This window comes from Sylvia atricapilla, chromosome 4 (assembly GCF_009819655.1).
Source record: "Sylvia atricapilla isolate bSylAtr1 chromosome 4, bSylAtr1.pri, whole genome shotgun sequence".
Lineage (NCBI taxonomy): Eukaryota > Metazoa > Chordata > Aves > Passeriformes > Sylviidae > Sylvia > Sylvia atricapilla.
Window position 1 is genome coordinate 19567449 of NC_089143.1, and position 15541 is coordinate 19582989.

Consider the following 15541-nt stretch of genomic DNA (forward strand, 5'->3'; position numbering starts at 1 on the left):
GTTGCTATTGTTGTTTAAAGTATGTGATTTCATTTTAAGGAACTAGTTTACAAAATGTCTTATTCTGTGACACAGGATAAATAATTTACAAAAAGCATACCTTCACATTCTACTTCAGCCCCTCCTGTACGAAGTGATCGCCACTTCTCTTTGGCACGAGCCAGGCAAATATCATACAGCTCTGGAAAAACAAAAACACAAAACCAAGTCCACTATTTGTACATGCTCAGGTCCACTAACCACCCACCACATAAGCAATGCTGCCCTAGGCATTAACAGCAGCAGACCTTTTTATTGGGTTACAGTTTTGTAGTACATGTTCCACTCACTGCTAACTTCATATTAAGCAAAAAGGAAAGGCAATCCAAGTTGCATTTTACATTCAATTGTTTGCTTTTTCTTGCAGAACACTGATGTTTAAAATTACAGTCCGAATGGATAATTAGGAAAGTCTAACAAATTACATGTGAGAACTACACCCAAGGTAGTTAAGCAAAGCACAGAAAAGCAGCACAATACAGCAGGAGTGCATGCAGTTTACCACATTTCCATGTTGGAATTACATAAGTTAGTCTTTCAGAGCGGGATTTTTCTGTACTCAGAAGTAATAGATTATTTTTATTTTCACAAATTGAAGTACCAATTTTGCCAGGAGTCTTTTAATCTCTTACAAACCTGTTGTCTTGCTTGAAATCAAAGGAAAGACACTATACACATACTCATAGGCATTTCAAAATTAACAACAATTTTATGTTTCAAAAAGAAAACCAAAAACTTGAGTCATTATTTCTGACCATTTCCATCCAACATCAAAGCAAGACACAATCATAGCAATACTCAGAAACAATTTACAGCAGCAGTCCTAGAACAGCTCCAAGATTAAAAGACGCTGTATTTTTGAACAAAACACATCAAAGCAGCATCAAAAAAGCATAACTAGATAACATTTCCTCACACCCACACCACAACAGATACAAGAATGTGTCCTTGCTATTTCACTCTGTAAAAATTGTTGACAAAACAGCAGCTCACCATGGGTGATGTTTAACTCGTTTCCAATTGCCAAGCTCCAGACTTTGCCTCTCACACTCGGTGGGATGCCCTGCCACCACAGCTCTCGGACTTTACGGGAACAACACCTGTTGAAAGTAAAACAGATTATCCTAAGTAGTATCTCATTGCCAGTTGAATTGCAAATATATCCTCCTACCACTGCTGATAGGATTCAAACCAAAATTAACATCAACAGCCCAAGAAATCAAATACAACTTGCATACACGCATTCTTTAGTGCTATTTTGCCTTGAACTGCAAAGGAAATCTTTCTTCCTTCCAATGCAATGGCTTTATATTGACAGAAGCACATCAGTCACAATACATATAATCTGCAGCCACACTTGATTAGCAAAAATCATAGGGAAAAAGTAAACAAATGGAAAGGAAGTCCACAGCTATGCCACTGTCTATGCTAAAGACTGGACAGCTCCATACAAGGCTAAATACAGGAACAAGTTATGGAAGTCTACCCTCTGGCCTCTATCATCACCCTGCTGTGCAAACAGACATACAGCTTCCCACCTATCCCTGCACTTCTGTGCCTCTGGAAAAATGCGTGAAGATGTGACAAGGAGTAACTTTTTTAGGTAACTTTTTTAACAGAAAACAGGCTTTGAAATGGACACAGCTGATGTTCAGCAATCTGAGAGCCCAGGAGGAGGAACAAAACAGCACCTAAGCGCCAATGAAAAGAGGCAAAACCAAAACAATCTGTTTATCTTTCAGTCGATTCTGAAAACTAAAATGTAAAACAGTGAATACGTTGGGGAACTTCTAAATTCATAAACCAATAAAGGAAAAGGTGACCTCATTTTTACATCAACCATAACAGATGCATCTTCAAATACTAAAGAAGCACATGTAAATCTACCATTAGTTTAGACTTAAGTTTACTTTACTTTGATTCTCCAGAAACATTTTATCCAACAAATTCTGTTCGTGTTTTTAATATATATTCTCAGTATAACTGAATTTCATTGCTAAGCAAATTGCAATTCTGAGTGCTGTGTTGTGGTGGTTGTATTTTGAGCACTGGGGGCTGGTTTTTTTAAGATGACTAACAAAGACCACCAAGATACTTTATCAACTGCCTGTGCCATGTCTTTGGAGGAAATCTTCTAGCACTTGATATAAATAACTTTTTCCCTATTTCTCTTTTCCATCATTTGATTATCCCAGCACGAATACCATTCTAGAATTAAAGAGGCTTCATAAACCATTCACGCACTTCAATCTACATTAATATTACATTAACAGCTCAAACAGTCAAGGACAGCTCATTTCTGATAAATGAATGATGTTCAAGTACTATGCCTTTTTTCTACCACAGATCACTCCTCAGTGCTTCACAGTTTCTGAGTATCTTGAGCCTTCATTAAAGACAAGTAATAAGACTTAGCACTGCATCACTTCCAACCACTTTGTAGAAATAAAGATGTTGCTTATTTCTTTTGTAGCTGTCCAAGAATGATTTTCTAACAGAGGCCTCCAAGACCATTTAAAAATTACACTTCCTAATTTTGCAGCTTCTCTTCAGGATATAGACTGCAATTTTTAATTAAAACTCAATATAACATACTGTCTTACATAGTTTCCCAGTTGGGTAAGATTTCATTGTTCCAAGTTAAAACAGCATTGCCAATGCTGTCTTCCAGTTTACAGCGTTCTTCCAGTTGCTTCTTTCTCTTCTGGGCTTCTTTAAGCTCTGCGAAAAAGGAATTTCCTTTTTAAGTTAATAAAACCAGAAACTAAATATTCAGTTAGTCATGGCAACACAACCATGTAAAGCACATTGTGTTCACCATAAAGTACAGTGGACTGGTCAAATTCTGAAAATTTCCCAAGCTGAGCAGTGATTGCAAATGTGAGTAAAGAATAAACTGGAACTATAAGTTTCATTTTCAACAGAAGGAACAAAGGGAATTAGATTGTGTGTGATTTCTCTGACTCTTCAAATCTAACCACACTATTAACTTTGAATTGGCACCTCAGACAGCCAACAGCCTCACCTAGTAGAACAGGTCAGAGTATTTCCTAAGAAAGCCCCACCCTTCTTATGGCAGACTCAAAACTACAGGCCAAATTAATACAACTTTTTATTTTGTTCTCTTTCTTCTATTACTGTCAAGAAATCCTAAGAGCCACATCTAGATGCTACTTTGGATATGGATAACCTAAATGTTACACATCCCAAACAGAAACTTTCAGTTCATTAACAAGAAAACATATTTAATGTCTTGTTTAGAGGTATTTTGTGGTTCTGAATTACCACGCAGGATTTCTTCCTGCATTATTAACTACTGCTTTTTCCTCTGGCAAATTTGTTAGACAAATGCAGGCAGTCTCTACAGCAGGACATGGGTGTGTATTATTCACATGCTGCCCACAGTATGAGGTGCTCCCCTGGCAAGCAGAACTCACTGAAGAACAGCAGTATGTCCCATGAACAAGGTCTTTGGAATAGACACCTTCCATCTGATGGGTCCACTTTAAAGCCCCTCAGAAGCTGTGTCTGAGCAGAACCATAGCAACTGCCTCAATGTTTTCAGCCTAGATACAATAGAAGCTCTGCAAGCCTGCTGAAATGCAGGCTTTCAGTTTTTCTCTAACCAACAAGAGGGTGTTTACAGTCTTTGATCTCCTGACCTCTAGACAATGTATTGCTCTACAAAGCTGTTCATCTGGAGTGGCTTTAGGGAAAATGGGTTTGTCATGGTATTTATCTGGACAGAATGACATAGTCCAGTTCAATGACCTGGTCCCATCAGCCTGGTCCATTGCCTAACAATCATCCCATTTTCCCAACTCACCCACCCTACATGCAAAGAAAGAACAGGGAAACTCCTTTACACTACACATACAGTAGTAGGTATATCGAACAGGAATCACATGAGGTTAGAACTTCACTGCAGGCTTCACTGGTAGATTTATGATGTCCAAAATCACATGAGGATATTTCTGTTAGTGTGCAAATTGCAGAATGCAAGTAAGTCCTGTGTTCATCCACCCTTCTCACTGTTTCATTTGGTTCAAGGGTCTGGCCAACTGGAAAAAAATATTTCCAGCAGCTCCCATTGAATGCAAAACCCAAGTCCAAATCTATTATTGCAATACTTGTTTTTAATCAGAAAACCCAGATGATCAAAAATATCAGCCAAAAGAAACCACTACCATCACCTCTACCTCATGTTCACAGTACAGTGTCACTAAGACACCTCTGTGAAAAATATCAGGCAAGAAATTATGAGCAAGTCCTTGAGAAAGCTGTAAATTTTCAGTGAGAGATTATCAAATGAACATAACTGCATACATTTTCCTATGTGGAAAATTATGTGTTTATGAACTGCAGCCTGAACAGGTTGTTTCCACCATAAAACTGACAAATATTGTGCAGTTTTAAGTGCAGTCTTCACTAATTTTACCAACAATCTACTTCAATATATTACCAAGTTTTTAAACCCACAAATAGATGCCGCTCATTTAAGAGTTACGGATTTAAAAAATTGTTTCCTGCTGGATTCCAAGACCGTTTCTTTTCAGCTTGGAGCTGGGCTTTTCAACACAACCACCTTGGCTCCTCTCTCTTGGGTGCAATGCTTTTTTGAGAGGAGGCAGGGATCCCTCATATTACAGAGCAACAGACTGACAGAAGTGCATTCCAGGTCAAATACCCCTATACTTTTCTCCTCTGAAGACAAGAAATTCCATCACCTCTTTTTTTTGCTTGAACCACCATTTCTTCGTACTGTTGCCTGTGTTTCTGAGCTTCTTCTGCTGGTTTTGCAGGAAGGTTCCTAAAAAAAAATAATATTTACAGTTGGCATAACTGCCTAAATAAAATTCTAGACACTTCTAAAGGAAAAGCACACTCTGCTTCTTTTCAAAATATCCAGTCAAAGAGCAGAACAACAGATCCTTGGAAATAATCTTCTTTTTTTTGCCAGAGTCAGCAGAAGGGAAGAACACTGACCAGCTATGACTACGTTTATACACAAAATACGCTGAGTAATTTCCTTACATTTGGTAATTTCAGCATTTTTATTATTAAACCAACTGAACCCACAGGCTGATCTTCATAAGGAGAATATACTGGTATATACAAAGCTGGCTGGTTTTGATTTGAACTGGTAAGATACAGGACTGCATTTTATCTTTCTGTTCACCTTGTCTAAGAGTTAAAGCCACAACTTTCTCTACCCAGATAATGACTCCCTAACCAAGCCTTTTCCCCTCTGCTCTCTGAAACCCCATTTCTATTCTAAAGACTTAACTCCTTCCCCTCTCTTCTAGAGCAACAAGTGGCACTGGAGTAATACTCATATTTTCCACTTATTAATACTAACAAAACATTTTGATTTGTGATTAAGGCTCTGCCATACAAATGCATGTGTTGGAACATATGACCTTTCAGCTAATCATATTTGCAATTAATGTAACCACAGGCGTCTCCTACAACTACGGGATCTGCAAAACATCAAAACAGGAAATGACTATTTTGTTCTTCTGTATTGTACAACACTGTATTTTATTCCTAGAACAGTTTATATCTTCGGTTAACAGAAAAGCTATGCAAAAATTCACTTTCCTGTTCCTGTAAGGTGTCACACATCAGGCAGCTGACAGCCCCCAGCACCATTAACAGTTAGCATGCATCCCTATTTATGTAATCACAGTGTCTGTAATGTGCACATAACCATGTGATACTGGCCTGTGAGTATTTTCCAAATCAAGATTTTTACTAGAAAAACAAAAGTAAATTTTCACATTGGTAAAATGTTGGCTTGCTAACCACAGAGACCAATCTACTCTTTCCAGTTTCCCTTTGATCTGCATCTTTTTTTTAATCCAAGTCTTTAGAAATTATTTAAATTAGGGGAAGTTTGGAAAGGAAAGGCAGTTGAAATAAGTCAAGTTTTGCTAACTTAAACTCTACCACTCAAACTATTTGTCCAATGTCTTATCATCAGCAACATACATGTCAGTTGATGTTTAGTATCTATTAAAATTCAACTAATACTTTTTCCAGTTGAAGCCAAAGGCACTATGGCATATTTATTGATTTTTTACTACGAAGTTTTACCTAAGCCCTACAAATATGTGTGAAATCAAGAGCAGGTATTTTGGGAAAAAAAAAAAAAAATCTCACTCCAATTTTCTGTCTGAAGTCTTATAAAAGAAACTACTCAAAGCCTAATAGTTAAACATTAAAAAATAGTATGCAAACTGTAGGTAAACAATTAAAAAAGATTCTTTAGTGAGAGTGAGATGACAGCACTGTTGTCCAGAGCAGTTTTCCCACTAGACAAAAGAAGTGATGCTGCAATTGTCTTCAGTTTTAAAAATACCTTTCTGCTAGGGGTTTCTCACTCTATCAACAGTAGGAAAGAAAGCAAAATCTGAACATTCTCCTGTAATGCAACGTTAATTCCATCTGTCTGAACACTGTATTACTCATCCCATAAAAAAGAGATTTTTAACAGACAGGTTTTAAATAGAAAAGCTAGTATGTATTTTTCCAGTTGTACATAATAAAGCCTGTTATAACAAAAAATCACTCTTACATTTTTCTGCATCTCCCAATGTCTTGCCACACAGTCCATCAGCCAAGCCAGAAAGTTACTTAAGTAACCCTACAATTAGACTACTCTGATATGAGCATTTTCATATAGGTTTGTTGATGAAAACACAGATCTGTGCTATGCCACTTCTTCACACCAATGTGCAGCTATACTAAAAATGCAGATGTCATGCCCATAAAGCCAGATGACATTTATGATCATAAATTGACTAAGCATGACTGAATTTGTGTAATTCAGGAGAAAAACATGGTAAAGCAGCTGCCAGTAAGTCACTTTGGAGACAGTGTGCATATGCAAAAATCTCCTTGCAGTAAAAGGTATGAAACAGCTCATCAAGTGCTTGGCAACCCTTAAAATGTGATGCTGAACTCACTGCAGAGCAATCACCATACTGTTTCATTATTTATGGAGGTGTGGTCTTTGTGTAAACAGGACACTGTACTCTGGTTTCTCAAATTCTTTAGCATATACCAGCTTTGTTTCTATGCTTAGGTTCTCTCATGGAAAATAAAAATCTCTTAATCATGTTTAGGAGGTAAAATTACTCAAAACTAAAGCTCTATTATCCTAATTATAATAAGAGCAATGGCTTTTTGTGAGAGGAGTTAAAGTTCCTTCTGTTTGAATAATTTTTCTCACAATCAACTCAATTTCATATTCACTCGTCTGAAAAAAAAAAAAGTCTACCTTAGATTTTAAATAATCTGTTGAAATTAGAGTAAGCAAATACACTGAGTTAGAAAATCTTTGCTAGGTTAATTTTAAAGAGACCCTCACTGCGGCATTTCCAAAACTTACGCTGGTCGGTCCTCTAAAATAAGTGCTGTAGTGGAGAGTGGTTCAAAATCAAGATTCTTCCTCACATTCTGTTTAGGTGAGAGTGGTCTCTGAGCTCGTCCAGTTTTTTCTTCATATTCCTAGAGAAGAAAAAGACAGGGCAACTTACAGGAGTGGAGAGCACCAAGACGATGCACTTGAGAATTTAAAAAGGGATCTACAAAAGTTTTCAAGATAATGCTTTCACATCTCAGCCCTGCTCCAGTGTCTTTGAAGCTTTTCAACTAGAGTAACCTCAACACTGAAAACAATGACAAAATTTATGTTCAGTCTTGATGCTTTTTTCTATCCTTTCTATTTGTAAAAACATCCTAAGTTCCTCTAGCTGACAGCCTGCTTTTACAAAGTATTACAAAGAAGGACTTTACAAACAGCAGATACTATCTGAGGTACAAAAATAGGCCCTAATTAATTATTTTTTTATTTACACGGTTTTGAAATTAAAGTAAAAAATTACCACAAGCTCCATGTCTTAAAATCTCATTTTAAGATTTTATTATACAAGCTGTTTTCATACACAACAGCTCAACAATGGGGAGAGAAAAAAGGTTAAAATCAGTGTTAAACAGAAAGTCCACACTTGTTACAACACCTTGCACAATCTTAAACTACAATAGAGCATAACATGTTAACCTGTGTCTGTAATCAGACACTGACACACTGGAGCAAGACTAGCAGAGGCATTGAGATGTCAGGGTGTGCAGCAAGCGCCATATGAAGAGAGGCCAAGAAAAGCAGGCTTGCTCAGCCTCCAGAGGAAAAGGGAGCACTGGGATAAGTTGCCTGAGATGTGCCAGAACTCCTGAACTTGAAAGCATTCAAAGCTCAGGTGGATGAACCCTGAGAACCTGGTTAAAGTAGACTCTGTCCTGAGAGGAGAGTCAGCCCTTCAGGGGTCCTTCTACCCTTAAACACTGCGTCACCTTGGAATATAGGAGAGGACTTGGCATTCAGGTAGCATTTTATTTTTACTTTTCCGACAAACATTGGTTTAAAAAGAATTATAATAAAACTGTGACCTAATGGAATAAAACAACCTTTATACAACTTCCATCTACTTCAGTGCTTGAAGTATTACAGTAAACATTAAGTATGCAAAGTATCAGTGATACACAACAAACATGGCCAACCCTATGGAAAAATCGCATCTACATTATAGTTACTTCTACATTCAACTTTATAATGATTCTTGCCACTTCCAAAACTCACAGGCTTTCCTTTCATGCACACCTTTTTTATAGCATTTCTATTACAATAAAATTTAGAAAACCACAAGTGTACACTATCAATGAGCACTATGAAGAGTGTTCCAGCCATTGATCTTTTCCTGCTAGCACAAAGAGTTCTGCAGATGGTACTACTTTCTTTCTTTCAACCTAACCTCTCTGTTTCATCAAAACTTCCTTGGGCAATAGACACGTTTCCAACACAATGAGGTTCATTCAGCAATTAAAATCGGATTCATCCCCTCCAGAAATGCTGTCTCCAATCACACTTTAAAAAAGGGGACAGATGAAAACAAGACATGATACAATGAATGTGAACCAACACATTGGTCTTCTGCTCCATATTGAACAGCTAAATCCTAGCTCAAACTACTTCCGTGGGGCTCATGTACAGGACTGTGCAACCCTCAGGACACAGAAAATCCCTATTTTTCCCTGTCTATTAACTGGGCACTGCCTCAACAATCAATCCTATGATGACTACATTGCTGTAATGGGAAACACGGTCACGAATTTGGAATGTCTGGCTCATTAATACCAGCTAATACTGCTATGCATTACATCAGTTTGAAAACAAGGAAAAGAACCAAGGAAAATGCATTTAAACTACAGACTAGTACTTAGCTTTGTCAAGTAAAGGGACAGTGCTCATGATGACAAAGTGATTCACTAAAAAAACCTCCAGAAAGAAAATAAGCAAAAAAAAAAAGCTATAAAAAAGGTATTGAGATAGAGAGCATATTCAGAAAACACAGGCAGTAATCTTACACCGGTCACTTTCACAAACAAACAACTGAGAGTGACCAGTGTGTAAGTGCACCATCATAATGGGCTTCAGCTGCACCAGCGGTGGAGTAAATCCACTCTGCTGATAGGAATGAAGCAAATGTCTTTCCTTTCTCACAGCTTCTATTAGCAGACTGATTTTTTAATGAGTTCTTTTTCACAAATTAACATAGTCAAATATTAACCTCTCTTACTCCCTAAAGCATCTCAGAATTTGACATTAAAACATATGCACCCAATGTTTATTATAGTAGAATTTCTAGAAAAATGGCTTAATTTTGACTTACAAAAATTATATTCAGGGTCTTCTTTCACTGAAAGCCAAGTGGAGAGCAAAATTGCTTTTGGAAAGTAAGAAAAGAATGTCCACACTGGGCTGCAATGGGAATTTTATTCTGTATATGCAAACTGATTTGGAAATCCCTTTCAGCTAAGCACAAAGTTCTCCAGACCACCGCTATGCAGGTCCTTACAAGAATTTATTGGTTAAGAAAATGTTTTATTTCTACATATGGATGGCTGGTTACAGTATCAGCCCATCAGTACAATTATACAAACCTCTCAAAAGAGCCAAAGCCCACCCTGCATTTCAGCAAGTATTCACTGGTGTTCTACTCAGCACTACCCTACAGTAAAAAAGCCAGACCAGCACAAAAATGGGAGTGGCACATTTGATCAGATTACAAGTATGATTCCTTTGTAGCAATTTCATCCTTTTCAGTGGTAGTCAAAAAAGAATAAAAATGTCCTTTGGTGATACTATCTACAAGACTGTTTTTTATTTAGGGAAAATGAAAAAACCCCAACCAACCAAAACTTCCTCCCCACCAAAAAAACCCACAAAACCCAAATACACCAAAATTTACAGAAAACAAAAGCTCATGAAAATTATCTTTTAGTCCAGTGAGAAGAGAACGCAATTTCAGAGCACGATGTATTATACAGCAATGAAGCACACTGAAGCCTCCACAAACTCATATTAAGAGTATCTGCTGACTGAGCAAGTACAAGTATTTGCACATGCAGACATACTGCAATAGGCTGAGCCACACAATAGCTCATTTTAAGCTTTTTTCTTTTAAGCCAGACTCAGATCTCTTGCAAGTACAAATCATTCAGGATCTGTTTAAATGCTATGCTGCAATTAGGGGTTACTAACCTGAACATGGTTGCAAGTTAATTTTAGGATCAACTTAGGATGAGCTGACTGTTTACAATTTAAAATACAGCCTTATCACTGGGATCATTTAGGCTTTCTTCCAGGTTTCACCTTTAGCTATTCGCAAGAGCTGAACTGGGGTTTTAAGATGTTCTATAAGAGCGTATTGTAGATTAAAGCACTGATTTAAATAATCCAAACCAAACAAAGGAAACCCACAGAAACACGCCTCCCAAAACCAAGTTTAATTCTGGGTGGAACCTGCCAGCTTTGCAGTTAAGATGCAAGAAGCTCTAAATTGCTGATCCTCTGCGATTCTTCAAGAAAGACAAGCCTACAAAGGGATCTTCAACAATCTCTACCGAGAGACGCAAATAACCCTCTAGAACACGGCAAGCGCTGAAAGAGCAGCTGCTCCACCCGGGAGAGCGCTGTGCGACTTCCCACACGCCCCGAGCCTCCCCGAGCACCAGCAGCACGACACAACTGAACACACAATAACACAAACTGCTCTATCAAGGTCATCTAGTTTTGGCCCTGCGCGTTTCAAGGCAGGCACTTTCCGCCGAAGCCGAATATGAAATATTCATGCCGGGTGCGGAGCGGCAGACGCCAGGGCTGCGGGGCTCTGGCTCCACGGGGGCACTGCGGGGCAGGAGGGCTGGCCGGCACAGCCGGGCTTCCAGCCTGCAGCCGCCCCGCTCCGACAGCCCCACACCCGGCACGGCCGTGCCGCCGCCTTCCATCCCGGCGGAGTCTCTCCCCGCACAAAGGGAACCCCTTTCCTGTTAGCCGGCTCCCCCCTGGGCTCGGTGACACTGAGGAGCGGACGAGGCCGGGTTCCCCGACACGCCTTCAATTCCCGGCCCGCCCGGCCCCGCGCAGCCCGCGCCGCTCACCATGAACGCTGCGGTCCCTCACGGGCGGCGCTGCCGGAGCCCCATCGCCCGCCCCGCACCGCGGGCCTGGCTCCCGCCGCCCGGGCCCGCACGGCCTCGCGGGCCGCCCGCCCCGCCCGGGCCGCCTCCCGCGGGTGGGCCGCCTCCCGCGGGTGGGGCCGCCTCCCGCGGGTGGGGCCGCCTCCCGCGGGTGGGTCCGCCTCCCGCGGGTGGATCCGCCCCGGGCCGCCTCCCGCGGGTGGGTCTGCCTCCCGCCCCGCCAGCCGCGCTAATCACCCGCGGAGCCGCCGCACACCATCGCTTCTCTCCGCCTCGCCCAGCGCTGCCTGGGCACGCACGGCTCCGCCCGGCACACGCTCCCCGCCTCCCGGGCCGCCCCGGCAGCCCTGCCCTGCCCGGTGCGGATCCGCGTCCATGGCGGGCGACCCAAACCTCGCACACGCTCGGCTGCATTAGCCGCAGTCTTTGTCAGCTCAGCATTACGGGTGCTGGATTAGGACGCAGCTGCATTCATCAAACACTGTCATCTCTCTCCCCTGGTTTTCCACACTGACGCTTCCCCGCCCCGCGTCCCTGGCTCTAAGACAGGCGATTGCTTGTAGCAAGTGCCGCAGCTGTGCCCTGCTGAGACAGCCTCGGTACCTGTCCGAAGTGCAAGAGCAGCTAAAACTCACCAACCCCTACATCAGTGCCAAAGGAACAGTAGAAGTGTTGTCCTTCCTACAGCATAAGCATCTTTTCAGTACCACTCATGTTTTGTCCACCTCTGACAGCTCTAAGACATAGATAAACAAATCTCTTCTACATTTCAGACAATTTCCGCGTTATCTTTTGCTAAATATTTTGCCTCAATCCAGATAGAACGTCAGCCTTAATTTTAATTTGTCTAAAGGCTCTGTTATTTAAGTCATTGGAGACACCCAAGTTGTTGGGGCTCCATCTTTGGTAGACTTGCATTTTAAAAGATTATCTATTGACCTGCAACTGTTGCCAGTTTCTCAGCTCTGCAGTAAGGATTTCATATTCTTAAATATCACTGACTGTGTTTTGCAGCTGCCAGGATGAATTGCTCACGATCCTTATCAAAGTCTGATCCTCAATCCCAAAACGAACAGCAAGGACTGACCTGAAAACAACTGGTCACTTGAGTATTCTGCTTTACAGGGGTGGCTTTGCAGACGTTAACTTATTTTCTCAGAATTGCTAGGTGTTATATCAGCTATTGTTTTCAACCTGTGACTATTTCTATTTCACAGATGCAGCAATACAATGCCAAATACAGAGCAGCTCCGTGTTCAAAAGTATCTCAGCTTCATTCCCACCACTGCTAATTAGTTACAGATACCTGCCATCCAAACACCTCATGTCAGAGCACAAGTCAACACAGTTCATGCAAAACACTACAAGCTCCAGTGCTAATGCTTTATCTCATGAACTATCTGAAACTAAGCTATCTCACATATCAAAAAATGGTTCATGTAAAATTATAGCTCTAACATAGCAGACAAAAAGCAGCTCCTGAGGAAGAGCACCCCTGGGTGGGCAGTGGTATTCCTGCAGCAGATGTCTGTCCTTTCACATTGCAAATAGAATGATACAGCTGCTCTTCTGCAAAGCACTGCCTGGGACAGAGGGATGTTGGTGACACAGAAGATACTGAGGGGTGAAAGTGAAGTACTCTCTGTAACTCAGGCCACAGCTGGCCACATTACAGTTGGTAGCAGTCACTATTTTTAGGTTGCTGCATTTACAACAACCTGAGACTACTTAAACAGGTTATGTGCATGATTTAATTACATTTTCTTTTTTCCATTGGCCTCGCTCAGCATATGAAATATTAACTGGACCAGAATTGCAGAAGCAAAAAGAAAACTATTTTTTTCCTGGTTTTTAAGCCTTACCACTACCTCAACAGTGCTTCAATATTCTCTTCCATTGTTCCATGACTATCTAATGCACGTCCATCTAAAATCTCTTACTTTTCCTACATGGAATAGTTTACCAGACAAATATCAGTTGCTGCACACCCAGCACTTCACTGCCCCCAACTCCCCTTCTGGCCCTTCACACCATTTCTGTGCCACCATTACACAGCTATGTGACTTTCAGTATTCTGGACTGGGGAAATGTTACCACCAAAATCACACCTTTTGTTCTGTTCCATGAGCTTGGTTACTCTGCAATGCCTGCTGTGGGGCAATGTAAACATGAAAGGAAAAGGAAAAGAAAGGAATATGCAGTAGGACTACCGGATTATGAAATTTGTGATGATCTTTGGGCTGGGAAGCTAAGATCTGATTCTTCACATGCACCAGGGCCATAAAGTAATAATTATAGTGACCCTTATACATACAGTAATCAAAGAGAATTTAAGAAGACTGAAACCTCAGGCAAAGATCAGATTATGATACTATCCTTCAAAACCTAACACAGAATACATGCTTCTGAGTTCAGATATTGTACTTTCAAACAACTTATTAGGAAGCTTTTTACATAACTTTAAAACCAGTACAGAACTATTCTGAAATGCAATTAATTTAATAGTTACTGATCTAACAACCTGAGAAATCAGAATTGCATGCTCAACCTGTACGCTTTAGTGATCTGCCAAGCTTTACAAATAATTAATGGTTCAAGAACCATCAGTCCTACTTGCTTTACACAGCTCTCTCTGTATGTGTACGCATTTATGTTTAATTCTCTTACATTAAAGTAAAGATATCTGAGCAGAAGATAGCAATGACATGACAGAACTTGACTGTAATAACATTCTATATGTGAATTTTTATCTTAAACCAGGACATCTGTCTCATCTTTAGTACCACAGTATTCTCCTGCTCCATACTTTACAAACTAGGAATGCCTAAGCAATGTAAAAGACAAGATACTATGGCCCAGCTGTGAGGAAAACCTCACAAAATTTGGAGGTATCATTTCAAGTGCTCTGGAATTTGGCTTTTTTCACTTGGGAAGCATCTATTTTTCCTTTCAGAGTACAGGGGATACAGAACCTGGGTTGGCAACTGATGTGATCTCACACAATGACACTAAAGTTAAATGAATAAAGTAATTCATACATATTACAGAAACATACAAGTAAAGTAAAAAAGTGAGAAGCCGCATACTCTGTTTTGCAGTCCTGTGCTCCAGCCACTGGACTATTTTAACAATTCCTCCATATACATATTTTTATAACACCATATTTTGAGCAATGGAGGCATTAGATTAAGGAACCTTTAAAACCTAAGCATAGACAAGGCCTGGTTAGCTCTTCCAAGTAATAATAACAGCCTGCTGTTTCAAAGTCTGTTGCTTCTAATCATTCAATGTGCTATGTATCAGATGGTTCTCACTCCTAGGGTTCACATTTCGTTTGCGCTATATGTAAATAATTTAAGTGGGTTTTGGTTATACAGAGTGACATGCTTAATTTAAAAAAGAAAAAAAGGAAAACATTTGAAGTACTCAGAGACAAAACATACCATGAACCATGTTGCTTAAAAACAGCTTTTTATTGTCAAAAGTGGGATCTTCAATCAGATTGTGCAGTGCACTGTTACAAGTGACTCCAACATGAGTCACAGTAACAGCAAAAAAACAACACCCTCCTGCTTAGAACACTGCAGAGGACACAATTTAATCTACAGATACCAATGTGTACACAGTTTCCCTAGGTACTGACACTATCTGGTAAGCTGCAGTGTTAATCAAATGGAAACATCTGCAAGAAAGGCCTCCAGCAGGACAAGCATCTGGGAAATGTCTGAGCAAGAGAACACAAGCTAAATGGTTGTTTTATTTTACTGCTATTTTCTTGTGAGCATCTGCCAGAATAAAACGCTATAAACAGCTGCTTTCACCATATCCCATAAACATCACTTCCAGGGACTGGAATTCCATTGGATATGGACTTCATGTGAAAACATAACTTAATCTGTATTAAGTAAATGCCTGGTCATTGATCTCTTCACCTTAATTATCTGCATAGTCTCAGCATCAT

At 40.2% G+C, this 15541-nt stretch overlaps 1 protein-coding gene across 1 annotated transcript in view; it reads right to left on the reverse strand.

The window, feature by feature from the left end:
* Positions 1–15541, reverse strand: part of TBC1D14 (TBC1 domain family member 14) — a 62694-nt gene that overhangs the window by 21492 nt on the left and 25661 nt on the right. The window contains exons 4-8 of the mRNA XM_066317233.1: positions 7433–7551; positions 4767–4849; positions 2643–2760; positions 1033–1139; positions 101–181 (exon numbers count right to left, since the gene is read on the reverse strand). Of these exons, the coding sequence (XP_066173330.1) occupies positions 101–181; positions 1033–1139; positions 2643–2760; positions 4767–4849; positions 7433–7551 (508 nt within the window). The remainder of the gene's footprint in view (positions 1–100; positions 182–1032; positions 1140–2642; positions 2761–4766; positions 4850–7432; positions 7552–15541) is intronic.